The sequence below is a fragment of the Hippopotamus amphibius genome, chromosome 1 (assembly GCF_030028045.1).
Source record: "Hippopotamus amphibius kiboko isolate mHipAmp2 chromosome 1, mHipAmp2.hap2, whole genome shotgun sequence".
Lineage (NCBI taxonomy): Eukaryota > Metazoa > Chordata > Mammalia > Artiodactyla > Hippopotamidae > Hippopotamus > Hippopotamus amphibius.
The window spans coordinates 151,125,630-151,143,713 of record NC_080186.1 but is presented as its reverse complement, the minus strand read 5'-3'; the positions used below and the strand labels follow the sequence as shown (position 1 = coordinate 151,143,713).

The following is an 18,084-nucleotide window of genomic DNA, read 5'->3' as shown; positions in this document are numbered from 1 at the left end:
TTGCAGAGAGCAGCCATGAGCAGATGCTGAGAAGCTTGTCAAATGCCCTAGGGGTCAGAATAACCTTTGAGGCTGGCCTGGTTTTAGATCTCTGATTGGTGAGGCATTGTACAAGGACAGATTGAGAAAATTGAGAAAAATGTTTTTTCAGTAGTATCAGTGTTTAGCGCGGGACACCCTAATCAGCAGGGCTTTGGGGACTAGATTTGTTGTATGACCAGCCAAGTGGTAGCCCTGAAATGGGCTGTTGTTTTCTGAAAGTCTTTCTCTTTCCCTCTGATGCCTGCTTTTAAATTTCCAAATATTCCTGCCCCTTTCAAGAGAGAAGAGTCAGGTGGTAGCTTGTATAACTGAAGATAAATGCATCAGAAGTGACAGAAGCAGCCACGTAATCTGAAGCCATAGCTGAGCATCTGTCTTCTTTCCTCTGATGTTTTAAACCCAGCTAACCTAATCTTTCTGCTTCCATTAGGGTGCAGTTTATTTGGCCATCCCAGCAGTTGACTATCCTGATTCTAGACTTCCCAGCACTCCAGAAGGCTTTGGTGCTGCACTGAGTTTAATTATAGAGCCACTAGCTGCTTTTTCCCAAAGGGTTTTTATTATCTATTCTTGGAGCAAGTCAGAACTTTTGTCAACCTCAGTCTCTCCCAGAGTGTTCTCCTGCTCATAGCTTAGAACATCTTCTAGGTGTTAAGTTCAGCCATGGAGGAATTCAGTGCACATCATGCACAATATAATCACCGCTTCTAAATAGATTTCCAACAAGGGAGGAAGACCCCTGTTTCTCACTGCGTAATGCATGAGGGTCTTGTTTAAAGTAGAGCTTTGCTTAGGTTCAGGGTGGCCTTCCCTTTAATGATCATCTCAGATCTGTAAATACTTACTGATCAGACCCTTTTTCCTACTCTGCATAGTTCTAGGCCTGGGATAAGATAGTGATGTCCCATGGTAAGTTAGTGGTCTCCCTGAGAAGCTACCCGTGAAGCAGTGGTAGGGTAGTAGCCCTAGTGGAATGGAAAGATGGATTTTGCTCCTGTCTCTTTTTCTGTGTGGTCACCGTGTGACTAGGGAGCACTGAGTTGGATGGGAAGGATATAAATAGGCTTGTCGGATTTACACTGTATTTTTAACAGTTTTTATTTTTGAAAGGATATATGCCAGTGGAAAAAGAGTCCAAATGTTCAGAGGCGTACGGAAAATGTAAAACTTCCACTTGCCTCTCCAGGACCCCAGTTTTACGATTTTCCATTTCAGAGGCAACCATATTAGCAGTTTCTTATGTTTCCTCCTGGAGATATTTGGTGTATATAAGAATGTCACATGTATGTATGTGTGTGTGAAGTGAAGTGTTTTTCCCTCTTTTTCCTTTTTTAGACGGTACCATACTGTCGACACTGTTCTGCTTCATGCTTTTTTCACTTCATTGTATATCATGCAGCTTGTACCATATCAGCACCTGAAGTTCTGTCTCCTACTTTTTCTCAGTTATATGGGGGTGGCATAATTTATTTAACCAGTTCCCCACTAATTAATATTTAAACTCTTTTCAGTCTTTCAGACTTGAATGATGCCGCAGTGACATATTTTTTTAAGAATTTTATTGAGATGTAATTGACATACAATAAACTACATATATTTAAAGTGTACAATTTGATATTTTTTATTAGTAATTTATATGTGGCAATCCCAATCTCCCAATTCATCCCACCCCAACCCAACTCCCCTCCCTGCCCCCCTGCTGCTTTCCCCCCTTGGTGTCATATGTGTGTTCTTTACATCTGTGTCTCTATTTCTGCCATGCAAACTGGTTGATCGGTACAATTTTTCTAGATTCCACATATATGCGTTAATATATGATATTTGTTTTTCTGACTTACTTCACTCTGTGTGACAGTCTCTAGGTCCATCCATGTCCCTACAAATGACCCAATTTCGTTCCTTCTTATGGCTGAGTAATATTCCATTGTACATATGTACCACATCTTCTTTATCCATTCATCTGCTGATGGACATTTAGGTTTCTTCCATGACCTGGCTATTGTAAATAGTGCTGCAGTGAACATGGGGGTGCATGTATCTTTTTGAATTATGGTGTTCTCTGGGTATATGCCCAGTAGTGGGATTGCTGGGTCATATGGTAATTCTAGTTTTAGTTTTTCAAGGAACCTCCATACTGTTTTCCATAGTGGCTGTATCAATTTACATTCCCACCAACAGTGCAAGGGGGTTCCCTTTGCTCCACACCCTCTCCAGCATTTACTGTTTGCAGATTTTCTGATGATGCCCATTCTAACTGGTGTGAGGTAATGCCTCGTTGTAGTTTTGATTTGTGTTTCTCTAAAAATTAGTGATGTTGAGCAGCTTTTCATGTGCCTCTTGGCCATCTGTGTGTCTTCTTTGGAGAAATGCCTATTTAGATCTTCTGCCCATTTTTGGATTGGGTTGTTTGTTTTTTTGGTATTGAGCTGCATGAACTGGTTATATATTTTGGAGATTAATCCTTTGTTGATTCATTTGCAAATATTTTCTCCCATTCTGAGAGTTGTGTTTTCATCTTGTATATAGCTTCCTTTGCTGTGCAAAAGCTTTTAAGTTTCATTAGGTCCCACTTGTTTATTTTTGTTTTTATTTGTATTACTCTAGGAGGTAGGTCAAAAAAGATCTTGCTGTAATTTATATCAAAGAGTGTTCTTCCTATGTTTTCCTCTAGGAGTTTTATAGTGTCTGGCCTTCCATTTAGGTCTTTAATCCATTTGGAGTTTATTTTTGTGTATGGTGTTAGAGAGTGTTCTAATTTTATTCTTTTACATGTAGCTGTCCAGTTTTCCCAGCATCACTTATTGAAGAGGCTGTCTTTCCTCCATTGTATATCCTTACCTCCTTTGTCATAGATTAGTTGACCATAGTTTATCTCTGGGCTTTCTGTCCTGTTCCATTGATCTGTATTTCTGTGTTTATGCCAGTACCATATTGTTTTGATTACTCTAGCTTTGTAGTATAGTCTGAAGTCAGGGAGTCTGATTCCTCCAGCTCTGTTTTTCCCCCCCCTCGAAACTGCTTTGGCTATTCAGGGTCTTTTGTTTCTCCATACAAATTTTAGGATTTTTTGTTCTAGTTCTGTAAAAAATGCCATTGGTAGTTTGATAGGGATTGCATTGACTCTGTAGATGGCTTTGGGTAGTATAGTCATTTTCACAATGTCAATTCTTCTGATCCAAGAACATGGTATATCTCTCCATCTGTTTATGTCATCTTTGATTTCTTTCATGAGTGTCTTATAGTTTTCTGAATATAGGTCTTTTACCTCCTTAGTTAGGTTTATTCCTAGGTATTTTATTCTTTTTGTTGCAGTGGTGAATGGGATTGTTTCCTTAATTTCTCTTTATGATCTTTTGTTGTTGGGGTATAGGAATGCAAGAGATTTCTTTGTGTTAATTTTGTATCCTGCAACTTTACCAAGTTCATTGATTAGCTCTGATAGTTTTCTGGTAGCATCTTTAGGACTTTCTATGTATAGTATCATGCCATCTGCAGACAGTGACAGTTTTACTTCTTTTCCAATTTGGATCCTTTTTTATTTCTTTTTCTTCTCTGATTGCTGTGGAAAGGACTTCCAGAACTATATTGAATAGTAGTGGCGAGAGTGAACATCCTTGTCTTGTTCCTGATCTTGGAGGGAATGCTTTCAGTTTTTCACCATTGAGAATGACATTGGCTGTAGGTTTGTCATATATGACTTTTATTATGCTGAGGTAGCTTCCTTCTGTGCCCACTTTCTGGAGAGTTTTTATCACAAATTGATGTTGAATTTTGTCAAAAGCTTTTCCTGCATCTACTGAGATGATCATATGGTTTTTATCCTTCAGTTTGTTAATGCGGTGTATCACATTGATTGATTTGCGTATACTGAAGAATCCTTGCATCCTTGGGATAAATCCTACTTGATCATGCTGTATTATCCTTTTAATGGGTTGTTGGATTCTGTTTGCTAGTATTTTGTTGAGGATTTTTGCATGTAAATTCATCAGTGGTATTGGTCTGTAATTTTCTTCTTTTGTAGTATCTTTGTCTGGTTTTGGTATCAGGGTGATGGTGGCCTCATAGAATGAGTTTGGGAGTGTTCCTTCCTCTGCAATTTTTTGGAAGAGTTTGAGAAGAATGGGTGTTAGCTCATCTGTAAATATTTGATAGAATTCACCTGTGAAGTCATCTGGTCCTGGACTTTTGTTTGTTGGAAGGTTTTTAATCACAGTTTCAAGTTCATTCCTTGTGATTGGTCTATTCATATTTTCTGTTTCTTCCTGGTTCAGTCTTGGAAGGGTATACCTGTATAATAATTTGTTCATTTCTTCCAGGTTTTCCATTTTATTGGCATATAGTTGCTCATAGTAGTCTCTTATGATGCTTTTTATTTCTGTGGTGTCCATTGTAACTTCTCCTCTTTCATTTCTAATTTTCTTGATTTGAGTCCTCTCCCTCTTTTTTTTGATGAGTCTGGCTAAAGGTTTATCAATTTTGTTTATCTTCTTAAAGAACCAGCTTTTAGTTTTATTGATCTTTGCTATTGTTTTCTTTGTTTCTATTTCATTTATTTCTGCTCTGATCTTTATTATTTCTTTCCTTCTACTAACTTTGGGGTTTTTTTGTTCTTTCTCTAGTTTCTTTAGGTGTAAGATTAGATTATTTATTTGGAATTTTTCTTGTTTCTTGAGATAGGATTGTATTGTTATATACTTCCCTCTTAGAACTGCTTTTTCTGCATCCCATAGGTTTTGAATTGTCATGTTTTCATTGTCATTTGTCTCTAGGTATTTTTTGATTTCCTCTTTGATTTCCTCAGTGACCTCTTGGTTACTTAGTAGCATATTATTTAGCCTCCATGTATTTGTATTTTTTACAGTTTTTTTCCTGTAATTGCTTTCTAATCTCATAGCATTGTGGTTAGAAAAGATGCTTGATACAATTTCAGTTTTATTAAATTTACCAAAGCTTGATTTGTGACCCAAGATGTGCTCTATCCTGGAGAATGTTCCATGTGCACTGGAGAAGAAAGTGTAATCTGCTGATTCCGGACGGAATGTCCTATAAATATCAGTTACATCTATCTGGCCTATTGTGTCATTTAAAGCTTGTGCTTCCTTATTAATTTTCTGTCTGGATGATCTGTCCATTGTTGTAAGTGGGGTATAAAAGTCCCCCACTATTATTGTGTTACTGTCTGTTGCCTCTTTTATAGTCGTTAGCATTTGCCTTATGTATTGAGGTGCTCTTTTTTTTTTTTTTTTTTTGGCACACGGGCTTAGTTGCTCCATGGCATGTGGGATCTTCCTGGAGCAGGGATAGAACCCATGTCCTCTGCATTGGCAGGTGGATTCTTAACCACTGTGCCACCTAGGAAGCCCCATGGTCCTTTTATATTGGGTGCATATATATTTATAATTGTTATATCTTCTTGGATTGATCCATTGATCATTATGTAGTGTCCTTCCTTGTCTCTTGCAACATTCTTTAATTTGAAGTCTGTTTTATCTGATATGAGTATTGCTACTCCAGCTTTCTTTTGATTTCCATTTTCGTGGATTATCTTTTTCTATCCCCTCACTTTCAGTCTGTATGTGTCCCTAGGCCTGAAGTGGGTCTCTTCTAGACAGCATATATATGGGTCTTGTTTTTATATTCATTTGGCCAGTCTGTGTCTTTTGGTTGGAACATTTAATCCATTTTACATTCAAGGTAATTATCAATATGTATGTTCCTATTACCATTTTCTTGTTTCGTGTTTGTTTTTGTAGGTCCTTTTCTTCCCTTGTGTTTTCCACTTAGAGAAGTTCCTTTAGCATTTGTTGTATGGCTGGTTTGGTGGTGCTGAATTCTCTTAGCTGTTGCTTGTCTGTAAAGCTTTTGATTTCTCTGTTGAATCTAAATGAAATCCTTGCTGGGTAGAATATTCTTGGTTGTAGGTTCTTCCCTTTCCTCACTTTAAATATATTATGCCACTCCCTTCTGGCTTGCAGAGTTTCTGCTGAGAAATCAGCTGTTAACCATATGAGAGTTCCCTTGTATGTTATTTGTCATTTTTCTCTTGTTGCTTTTAATAATTTTTCTTTGTCTCTGATTTTTGTCAATTTGATTACTGTGTGTCTTGGCATATTTCTCCTTGGGTTTATCCTGCCTGGGACTCTCTGCGCTTCCTGTACTAGGGTGGCTATTTCCTTTCCCATGTTAGGGAAGTTTTCAACTATAATCTCTTCAAATATTTTCTAGAGTCCTTTCTCTCTCTTCTCCTTCTGTGACCTCTATATGTGAATGTTGGTGGGTTTAATGTTGTCCCAGAGGTCTCTTAGGCTTCTTCATTTCTTTTCATTCTTTTTTCTTTATTCTATTCTGCGTCAGTGATTTCCTCCATTCTGTCTTCCAGGTCACTTATCCATTCTTTTGCCTCAGTTATTCTGCTGTTGATTCCTTCTAGTGTATTTTTTATTTCAGTTATCATATTGCTTGTGTCTGTTTGTTCTTTAATTCTTCTAGGTCTTTGTTAAACACTTCTTGCATCTTTTCGATCTTTTCATCCAGTCTTTTTCTGAGATCATCTTCACTATCATTATTCTGAATTCTTTTTCTGGAAGGTTGCCTATCTCCACTTCATTTAGTTGTTTTTCTGAGGTTTTATTTTGTTCCTTCATCTGGTACAAAGTCCTTTGCCTTTTCATTTTGTCTGTCTTTCTGTCCCTGTGATTTTCATTCCGCAGGCTGCAGGATTATGCTTCTTCTTGCTACTGCTGTCTGCCTTGTGGTAGATGAAGCTATCTCCATATTTTTCATGTAAGTTTATGTGTGTCTGTGCAAGAAGATCTACAAAATAAATCCCTAGACCTAAAATTGCTCGTCCAAAGGACACGTGCATTTGTAACTTGGATAGATATGACCAAATTGCCACGGGACAGTTTTGCACTCTCATTGCTGGTGTATAAGTGTGTGGAGCCAGCTCTGAATGTGTCTCGGCTCTCTCTGCAGGCTGTACCAGTCAGTGAAGCTGCTCTACTCCATTGGCATCTTCTTCACCTACGCCCTCCAGTTCTACGTCCCGGCTGAGATCATTGTCCCTTTCTTCGTGGCCCGTGCACCCGAGCATTATGAGCTGGCAATAGACCTGTCCATCCGCACCATGCTGGTCTGTCTGACGTGTGAGTAGAGGACAAGATCATTGCCTTGTCTCTTTTCTCCCCAAGGTTCCCCAGTCCCCAGGGCTTTCATGAGAGAGAGCTTGTGTCATAGTGAAATGGCCAGTGCTGTGTGAGCAGGGAACTTGGAGCACTGTCTCAGCTTCAGAGTTGAGGCACGTCCATGGAAGGAGTGAATTGATAGATGTGCTCTAAAGGACATGGGAATGGAAACGGTGGTTTATTTATAGATATGGCCTAAAATGCAATGGCAATGGTCATGATTCATAGTAAACATGTGCAATTACTGTTCCATATGAAATGTGGCAAAAATTTAAAAGAGAGCTATTTAACCCATATGCATAATGACTATTATAGGTTACTTTGATAGCAAGTGTAGATTTATTTGTTTTTTCAAATAATTGTTTTTCCAGTGTGACAATCTATTCTTTGGATTTCATTTCCTTGGTACTATTCTAGACACTTGGATGTTGATCTTACTAAAATATGTTTTTTAGAACATTTCTGTTGATTAGCCTAGGTGTTTGATTTATCACTTTCTGTTTTATTCCTCTTCCCTGATCACACATCCAGGAGTGTGAGTTGCGAGATGAGATATCACCCTATTTGCTCTTGATTAAAACTGGTATAAGTTCAAAAATAAAAATAAATTCTTTTTTTTTTTGAAGCGTCTGTGAATTGATAGAATAGAGAATCCTTGAATAATTTGGTCTGTAATATCTAATTTAAATTTCTAGATGATTTGCAACTTCTTTCCAAATTGAATGCTTGGATCTTAGATTTCTTTTTTTGGCAGTTTAGCTTTTTTTTTTTTTTTTTTTTTTTTCTGTTTATTCTTTTGGGAAAAGAAACGTCTTTCTTTATCATATTGAGACTTCCCTGGGACTTACTTTAAATTATCCAGTCCAAGCCTCTGTCTTTGGAGTAAAGATAGATCTATATGCTTTTTTTAATTGGGCCAGAATGGAGTGTTTTAGGGATGAATGATGTGAAAGTTGTCTAGTGTATGCTCATAGCCTGGAATGTCAGTAATGACTTTATTGGTTGACTATTAGCAAGAGGATGGCAGGCAAGAGGCTGTCCATCCTTTCCCTCCACCAAAGCAAATGTGGGGAGCAGACTAGCACCCATCCTGGAATGGACCTCCCCAAACCACCTACAGTTGTCTTCCTGATATTACTTCTGGGACAGTGGGTGGAAGCTCAGTGTCCTGGATCTGCATGGGAAAAACTCACTGGAGCTGAGGAACTAAAGACTGTCTCTCGACTTTCTGATTTAATCTTGGGCAGCTCTCCTGCTGAGGATTTCTTAAAGGGTGGACCTGGGTAGGAGGGTGGATACCTTAGATTCACCAGCCCCAGAGAACTGATGGCAACCAAGAATCTGACTTCTTATACCCTTTATTAGACAGCCTTTCCAGCTCTCTCCTACACCAGCCTAGAGAAACAGCCCACTGCCTGCAGGCCACTGCTGCCCCAAAGCCAGTGAAAGGAAGGAATGTGATACAGCTTGGTTTTCCAGTAGATTTCCTCAATGTGTGATAAGATAGGGTGTTTGGACTCTTCTAGATTTTATTCGTGTCTCCTGCTGGCAGCTCTGGAGGCTTTGGTCAAATATGTATGTTTCCTCTGTGGGTGGATTAGCTCTGAGTGTTGAAGAGACAGCTTCCATGCAAAAAGTGTTCATAGTGTCAACTCTCAGGGCCCTGATTCTTGAATCCAAGGGGTGTTGGAAGAAAGGATAGGGATAGCTCAATAATTGTTTCAGAGTGGTTCCTCTAGAGAAAGGAGGTCTGTCTAGGTAGAATGTGCTGTCTGTGCCAGAAGAGCTGGGGCACTGAGCTGGCCCTGTCTCCTCTCACCGCCCCATTTTCTTCTCAAGCCTGGCTCAGCCTCCAGTAGCATATGTCTTGCTTCCTGCCAGGTTCCTCTCCACCGCGCCCCGCAGGAGCCAGCAGTCTGATTCACAGACCTCATGCTATCCTTAGATACCTTTTGGTTTTCACTTCACTTTTCCTGGCTCTGTCTGTGGGTCTCATCTCGTGTCTATAGCATGACGCTCAAACGACATGAGCTGCTTTTGATCTTCAAGTGCATTGGGTTGTTTTTCCCTTCTCCTGTGATCACTTGTGACTTAGCCTTGCATTGTCATCCCATTAAAGGGTGCAGTCCCTTCATCTCCTAGCTGTCAGCTTCTCTTACTTTCCCTGGAGACTTTGAAGTAGTTGTGGGATTCATGGGAGGCATTGTACTGTAGCTCCAACTTAATTGCACTTATCTGAGTTTGTTTTTGTTTCTCTGTACCTTCAGATCCTTTTGCAGAAAGTTAATTGGTATATGATTTTAGATCTTTGATGTAACTGATTGTTTTCAATTATACCCATAAATTTTATTTTTTTTGTTTTATTTTTATTTATTTATTTATTTTTAGTTGGAGTCAGTGCTTACCCTATAGCCATGGATTGTTTTTTTTTTTTCCTTTATATACCCATAAATTTTAATGGCAGTTTGTTTTATTGCTATTTTGGGTATTTTCTTGTCCTTTTCCCTGACTTTCTCTCCTTTTCCTCATCCTCCATCCCCAAGGGAAGCAGGAGAATTTGGTCCAGCCTCATTTTTTTTCCACTTGGAATTCAACTTTCTCACCACTCTTCCTCCTCTGCCAAAGATGGCTGTGTCTACTTTTTGATGTTTAATTTCACAGTGTTGGAGAGGAGAGGAAGGGCAAATATGCACATCAGAGGTTGGTGCTCATTTTCTTATGATTTCATTGGGACAGCAGTTACTTCCAGCCCATATGTTTGGACATACAGACTTAGCAGGTCACCTTATGTCCAGACGTTGTGTAAAATGAGAGGCTGGAAGAGGCGTGCTTCACTTGAGGGTGGCTGGGGGTGTATGAAGACTAGTTTCTTTGGATTCCTTGAGGCCCTAACCCAAGGGTCCCTAACCCCTGGGCCACGGACTGGTAGCGGTCTGCCATGGCCTGTGAGGAACCAGGCCGCACAGCAGGAGGTGAGCATCTACCGCTCTCCTTTGCTCCCTATTGCTGACGTTACCACCTGAACCATCCCCACCCTGGCCCCCGCACCCCCTACCCCCACCCCCCATGGAAAAATTGTCTTCCACGAAACCAGTCCCTGGTGCCAAAAAGGTTGGGGACCGCTGCCCTAACCTGTCCTTCAGTGGTTCGAACTGATTCTCTGTGGCATTTGCCACTTGAAACATTTTATTTCAGTTAGTTACGAGAATGTCACAAACCTGTTGCTGAAGATAGAATAACAATAAAGCCATCTCCATTAGGAGGCCTGTTTAGACTAGAATGTAAAACATTCCAAGCAGCCAGACCCTTCAGAGCATGAAGTTTCCAGGTCTAAACAAAACACATCTCAGTCTTGCAGCCATAAAGAAAAAGTGCAGCAGCATTAATTAGCTGTACACTGTGCCCACCATGGGGACAGTCACAAGACTTCAGTTTCTTCATTTGTAAGATATGAAAGGTATCAGATCACCTCATGTCTAAATTTCTGTGATGCTGCACAACTACTTTGAGCCTGATTTTAAATTTTTACCAAAATATTGCTTGAAAAAAGAAAGAATGTAAAAACGTCTAAAGACTGTCTAGATCTGGTGTAGGTGCAAATGAAATTCCCAATATCCCAGTGAGTTAAAATAATTTTTTTTGCATTTTACCTTCTGTGTTAATCCTCACGGGCGCTTTTGATGGCTAGTTGCAATCCTAGTATACACAGAACTTCGTATTTTGCATTTTGTTTAAAATTACATCATGAATATACATATCCTTCATAGCTATTTTTATGACTGCATAAAATTGCACTTTATTGGTGGATCATATTTACTAAACTACTCCTTTAATATTGAACATGTAGGTTGTTTCCCTTGCTTTTGTATTTTTTAAAAAATTTATAGTTCTGCTAAATGAAATTATACATTCTGTCCAAGATAGTTACTATTTAAAGGCAGATGTCTAGCCATTTAAGAGTCGCACAGGTGGGCCTCCCCGGCATCGATCATAATAAACAGCAGTAAGCACTTCTGGACACAGGACCTGTCAGTGTCCAAGGGATTTCTGTCAGTGTGTGTTTGTCTCTTAAGTGCTTTCTCTCCTCTTGTGCATGAGTCAGCCCTTTTGGTTGCTGGTCTAAAACCACAGGCTCCAGAATCCCAGTCGGTTCCTTCTCTGAACTGGCTGTTGGCCTCCTGCTGCTTCAGCAGTTAAAAGGGAACATTTTTAGTGTCTCTTAACCCAAAGGGGAGATGTTTTGCAATACCATTGGAGCCCTCTTAACTAATCATGTGGTCTGGTTGTCCTCAGAGCCCCCTTTCTGTACCTGCCGCAGCTAGGCTGCTGAGGAGGGCTGGCAACTGCCAGTTGGGTCTTCCTCTTTGTATGGGGTGCTCTTTTTGTGGTGGAGTAGGGAGAGGGTATTCCCAGATGGCTGCTTCCTGAGATCTCTGCTTCTAGGGTTTCTCTTTCTAGAGGGCTTTAACTCATGGAGTAAAGATGTTCAGTGCTAGAAGAGGTTTTAGTTGCTCCTGTATCTTTCCTAAGTTACCTGATTCCCACCTCTAGAATTAGTGAAAACTATTTTGCCATATTTTACCTGGTGGTACACAGATGCCTTGGCTAGTAAGCCCTTGGTTTGGGTCCCTTTCTCTTCCTCTTCCCCCAGCATATTAGAGGGAGGCTCACCCTTCCTGCCTTCTCTGGCCCCCGTTATCTTTCTCCAGTGTCAGGCTATATTTAGGATTCAGCTGTGTATCCAGTCCAGCTAGGATGGAAAGACGGTCCTCCCTTTGTAACTGTGTGGTCCTGGCTTTAAAAGAAAAGTTTTGCCCTTTAAAAAAATACTTCTATTAAGGACATTAGTGCTAAGCATACTTATCTTGTGTATCTGTTGTAGTAAAAATAAGAACAAGTTTTTAGTTTGCTTTTTAAAGTCACCATGAAATGGAACATCTCCATCCAATCTGAGAAAAGATTCTCATCTCACAAGCCCCTGTTTCTGTTTTCACTTAATTCTTATCAGAGTGGTGCACTTGTGACTTCGGTTAACTCGTATCATGAAGTACCCATCTGTCCTCCGGGCTAATATGAGAGAAGGAAGGGAGAGGACAGACTCTCAGAGCTGGGAGGGGCCGGGCAGGTCCTCTGACTTATCTCCTCATTGTCTCTGATGAAAAACCTCTCTTCTGTTGAGTGGGCTAGAGCATCCTGAGGACCAGGAGGAATAACTCACACTCCCTTTAACAGTACAAAACCAGGCGGGCTGGAAGCTACATTTTTGGCCCAATCATGTGTTCTTAGAGCGGAATCCCGACTCTGCTGTGCCAGTCTGGAGCAGCACACGGTGCATCACTGTTGACAGTGAGTTGAGGGACATATCCCAGAATATATTCCTAAGTGACTAAATATGCATTGCGCAGTTCCTTAAAATTTCAGTCAAGTGTGACTTGAGCAATCATCCAATGTTAACATAATCACCGTACTTCATGGGTAAATGAACTGAGGCTCAGAATGGGAGCTGATTTCTCCCCAGGTCACACACACCCTACTACTGAGCGGGGGCAGGTGATGCTGTTAGCTAACACTTATGAAGCACATGTTATGTGTGTAGTACTCTAAGTTCTTTAAGTAAATGATCTCATTTGACCATCCCTTTTTAGCAGTATGGGAGATGAGTCTTGAACAGATTAAGTAACTGGGTGGTCAGTGGTGGACTGGAGCCTAGGTTCTGAGTCCAGACCCTTAACCACACTCCTATACCAGCCTCTCCCAGGCTCAGGTCTGATGGCTGCCTCAGCTGTTTCCACCCCACTGCTCGCCCAAAATGAACATCTGGAGCCACCACTATGTGGTTAAACATTAGGCAGAGAGAGACCCAGACCCCAGAGAGGGCAAGTGTGTTATTCCAGGTCACACAGCAGATCAACTCTTATTGAGCATCAGGTTATCCGTGATAAGAATGCCATTTTGTCATCAGCCTACAGACACTTCCAACTTTCCTCCAGATTCAACCCTGAAAGTTTAAGGGACATCACCAACTCTATTTACAGCTAAAGGCTGAAACAGACTATTTTTAACTTGCAGAGCAAGTTAAGAGCTTATGCTTTTTGTAGACTTTCTGAAGGCTTCAGAACAGTGAGGGTGTTCACGGATAATGATGGTTGAATAAAGAAGAAAGAGAGACGAGGGGATTTCCCCAGGCCCGTAAAACCCTGGGCGGCAGAGGCAGGTCTGAGACTCATTTTCCTTGTACCCCCTTTTGTTATCCAGGCTTCAAAACCCTTGTCTGGGGCCCTCTACAAAGCAGAAAGAGGTCAGGGCTGACCTATACTGGATTCTTTTTTTTTTTTTTTTTAAATAGCTTGCAATCTGCTCCACTGACTTTTTTTTAAAAAATAAGTTTATTTATTTATTTGGCAGCTTTGGGTCTTTGTTGCTGCGTGCGGGCTTTCTCTAGTTGCATTGAATGGGGGCTCCTCTTCTTTGCGGTGCTCGGGCTCCTCATTGTGGTGCAGAGCATGGGCTCTAGGCACATGGGCTTCAGTAGTTGTGGCTCATGGGTCTAGAGCTCAGGCCCAGTAGTGGTGGCTCACGGGCTTAGTTGCTCCAAGGTATGTGGGATCTTCCCAGACGCTGTGTCTCCTGCAGGCGGATTTTTAACCACTGCACCACCAAGGAAGACCCTATACTGGATTCTCTACCGCATGATTGTGGTGCATCCCTGGGAAAGCTAACCCAAAATCTGCCTCCCCCAGTTCTTCATGGACAGGATCTTTCTGCTGATCAGCCAGATCTCCCATCTTCCCTCCTTCTGCACGTGTCATTCTGTATTCTCTTGATCATCTGGTCTGTGATGTGACCATACCAGGGGCTTGAGGTCCTGGACTCTGGTCCTGGACTCTAGTCCCAGCTCTGTCACTTTCTATCATTTAAATTCTTCAAGCCTCTCCTTGCACAGGGACCATAACAACATTGTGGAGTTCTGTACCTGTGCGGAGTGGAGGCAAATTCAGCTCAGTGAATAGATGCTTCCCAGTGCCGTCTACTAGACAGTAGATGTCCTATGTGATGGGAGTGCTCCAGGTCTGTGCTGTCCAGGACAGTAGCCACTAGGCAGAGGTGGCAGTTGAGTCCTTGCAATGTGGCCAGTGTGAGTGGGGAACTGAAATCATTTAGATTTAGATAGCTAGATAGCTAGTGACTGCGGCGTTGTCAGACAGCACAGCTGCAGAGTGAGTGTGAGGCAGGCGACGGGACTCTGCTTCTCCTGTGCTAAATCCTGGCTCCCAGCGTTCCTCTCCCCTTACCGCACGGAGTGGTATTCCAGTTTAAAAGTGCTTCTCATGAAACCTGACCTCTAAATGCAGCCCACTGCTTTCATCTGGTGCTCAGCCAAAGAAGCAGCAGTCAACTCAGACAATCCATCAGGAGGGTAAAATCAACTGCCTTGGACTAAGACGTCCTGGCCTCTCACCACTGTGGTGCCTTCTTCAGAGCAATGTAACTACGTTTCTGCTTTATAAAATAAAGTTAGAACTGAAACCCCCGTGTCCACTGTGAGTCTCTCCTAGGGATCAGTGAGGTAATAGACGTGCCCTGGATTGCTGTCTCAATGCCCAGGACCTCTGGCTGGAGCCTGGCAGCAGAGAAGACAGTCCATCAAGATACATTTGATGAGTCACGAGTTAACGATGCACTTTCCATAAGCAACAAGATGTATATATATATACACATGACAAATGCTATTAACTGTGCCCGTTGTACACCAGGACTTTAGCTAAGTGCTTGTGTAACCTCCTTTGATCATCACGATGTCTCTGTGATGTCAGAAGTTTTCGTATCCTTGTTTTGCCAATGAGAAAACTGGAAAATAGAAAGGAGCCAGGTGTCATTCAAGGCAGAGCCAGGGTTCAAACACAAGTGCCTAGTTCCAGAGCTCATAATCCTCAATAAACCTGTGAGACATTGGCCTTCATCCCCCAGTGGGGAGCTGAGTTAGGTGGGAGCAGCGGGGTCAGTGGGCGCTGGAATAAGTGTGGTCAGTGGAGCCTCCTCCCTTTGGTTTTAAACGGCACGGTCTGCCCAGCTGGCCGGCGGTGCAGTGTTGGTGTGCTCTGGAAGCCGGTGGCGTTTCCTCATGCAGCCCCCGTTCACCTGTGTCATCAGTTGCACCTTCTTCATGTGCACCTAGGCTAAGTGTCAGGTGTGGGGGCCACTGGCTTGTCCTGGCCCAGGGACGCCGTCATTAATGGGGTCCTTGCTCCTGAGGTCAGCCTGCACAGACTTGCTTCTCTTTTCCCTGTATGAAAATGCTCTACACGATGGGGCTTACACGGGAGTGTTTCAGAGGTTTGTGTTGGAGGTGCCCTCAGGAGTAAGAAGATGAGCAGTCACTGAGAAAAGGTCCACCTCCCCTTCTGCTCTCCACTCGCTCTCCTTTGGTAGGACCAGGTTGCCCTGGAATGTAATTTGGTTCCTTTTCCTCAGAAAGATGAAAGTCAAGGACTGTGGCAGGAGAAGCTGGGGGATCTGGGTTCCAGTCCCAGTTCTGCCAAACTTGCTGCGAAACCCGGGTCATGCCACATCTCTGGGCATCTGTTTTCTCATCTGCAGAGCGAGAGGTTGGACTGGATGATATCTCAGCTTCCGTGGAGCTCTCCATTCTAGGAGAAGGACACTTGCTAAATTTGCTGAACAGTGAGACAGTCGCTCCCAGCTCTGGGCCGTCATCAACAGGCGTGTGCTCTCTCCCACAGGCGTCTTGGCCATCCTCGTCCCCCGCCTGGACCTGGTCATCTCCCTGGTGGGCTCCGTGAGCAGCAGTGCCCTGGCCCTCATCATCCCGCCCCTCCTGGAGATGGCCACCTACTACTCAGAGGGCATGAGCCCCGTCACCATCATCAAGGACGCCCTGATCAGCATCCTGGGCTTCGTGGGCTTTGTGGTGGGGACGTGTGTGACCCTCTACGAGCTGATCCAGCCGAGCAGTGCTCCCATCTTCATCAACTCCACCAGTGCCTTTGCATAGCGGGCTGGGTGCATTCCCTGCACGGCCCGCTCCGCCCTGTATGTTCCCCAGCACCTGGCCCCAGAGCCTCAAGTAGGGTCCAGGCTCTGGGGAAAGGCAAGGTTGCCGTCCAGATACCCATACGTGGCACTTGGGTACCCTGAGCCAGGTAGGAATGAGGGCAGGGCAGAGGGTGGGCAGTGGATACGCAGGAGGTACCTCTAGGGGCAGTGCTGTCTCTGTTGATTTGTACTTATTTTAACCTGGAACTTTTCAATTCTTCTCCCTAATCATGCCTCCTCCCTTACTGCCGGCCTCTCTCCTTCTGACCCACCTCACCCAAGTTATTCTGTTGCACAACTCACTTTATTTAAAATTTTTAGTGTCTCCCACCTCATGTTTTCTCCTTGCCCGGGCCAGGCCTAGATGAGGTAAGTGGGAATTCCCCACTTTGTCAAGCTGGGCCTGTCTCTCACCTCTCTCCCATATATTTTACCTCCGTATTCTCTTAACTGTTCAAGTCTCCACCTAGTAGTGGAGCCTACCTAGTAGTTTAAAACCAGCCCCCAAAGCTGGAGTTTTTAGCCTTTACTCTCTCTGGCTGGCTGTGACCCTCGGCGACACTTCCTCTTCTCCAGTTTCCTCGAGTGGGTCACGATACTGTTATCATCTTAGTTGCTTGGACTCCTGAAAGATAGTAAGTGCTGCCAAAATTGAAAATACTTTTATTTTATTTAAAAATCAGCTTTTGTTTTTACTGTCTCTGGATCTGGGGCTGTTATGAATTATTCCTTCCTCGGTAAACTCTTACTCAGCTTCTCCCTCTGAGAAGAAACTTAGTCCAGGAGGTGTCTGCTTAGACCCTCAGCACCCTTGGCTCAGGACCCCAGAGCTTTTCATCAGGGTCATCGAAGTGTGGACCTCTGTGGGGGGCCACGGACTTTGCCTCCCATCCACCAGCCCGATCTCCTACTGAGAAGACGTGAAGGACTCGGGAGATGTTTGCCAGTGCGCAAGGCCAAGGGGAAGGATGGCCACATGGGGCATGTTTTTCTCCCTAGGAGGCTTAGAAAACCACCGCTTTGTGCGTCCAGGCCTGTTTCCCAGCCTCAGCCCTGGATGGACAGGCGGCACGGCAGCGTGCAGGACTCTTGCTGTGAACGAGAACACGAGGCCAGTGTGCACAGAGCGTGTGAAATTCAGTTCCTACAGTTTGCAGCAGCTGGTCCAACATTACGCGTGGTGCTCAGTTGTCCACAGTCCCCGGAGGATGGGGAGGATGGGGCAGAAGCGGTGCCCCACCCTGAGCTGCCTCGAGGACCTGGACTTCTGAAGGAACTGCTTGGTTGGGACTTCGGTCTCCTGTGTTCTGAACACTAATGTGCCCTTGTCGCTCCCCCTGCATGCCTCCCTGGGGCTCAGAAAAGAAGCAGCCTCGGGGCTGACTCGCCTCAAGGTCAGCCTTCAGGTTTGGGGACAGACTGCAGAGAAGGCAGGGGAAGGTCCGTTGCCTTGCTTTCAGCTGCCTCTTCTTCCCTCTTGGTGTGAGAAGTATTGCAGAGGATGTTCATTGACTCTCTGTCTCTTGAGCTGTGTGTGTGTGTGTGTGTGTGTGTGTGTGTCTGTGTGTCTGTGTGTGTGTGTGTGTGTGTGTGTGTGTGTGTGTGCGCGTGTGCTCCTGCATATGTAACAGGGTCCTGTTGTCCTCCACTCCTGCTGCCGGGCTCTTACCTAAAAGCGGGGAGAGCGGCACCACTTCATGAGGGATTTTGCTTTTGTGTTTCACCAAAGCTCCCAGGGGCTGTGGCTCACTCGTGCAGCCCCCGCTTTTCCTTTCTCTTCTGTTCCAAAGCCAGACTCTCTCGT

The 18,084-nt window shown here is 43.5% G+C and overlaps 1 protein-coding gene across 2 annotated transcripts in view; it reads left to right on the top strand.

Moving 5' to 3' along the window:
* SLC36A1 (solute carrier family 36 member 1) overlaps positions 1-17,839 on the top strand; it is a 48,360-nt gene extending 30,521 nt beyond the window's left edge. The window contains exons 10-11 of one of the 2 annotated variants that reach the window (XM_057730633.1): positions 7,018-7,187; positions 15,968-16,382. In XM_057730633.1, coding sequence (XP_057586616.1) covers positions 7,018-7,187; positions 15,968-16,239 — 442 coding nt within the window. In that variant the 3' untranslated portion in view covers positions 16,240-16,382. Of the gene's footprint in view, positions 1-7,017; positions 7,188-15,967 lie in introns of both variants that reach the window. The other variant, XM_057730642.1, reaches the window with a different exon arrangement.
* The last annotated feature ends 245 nt before the right edge of the window (positions 17,840-18,084 follow it).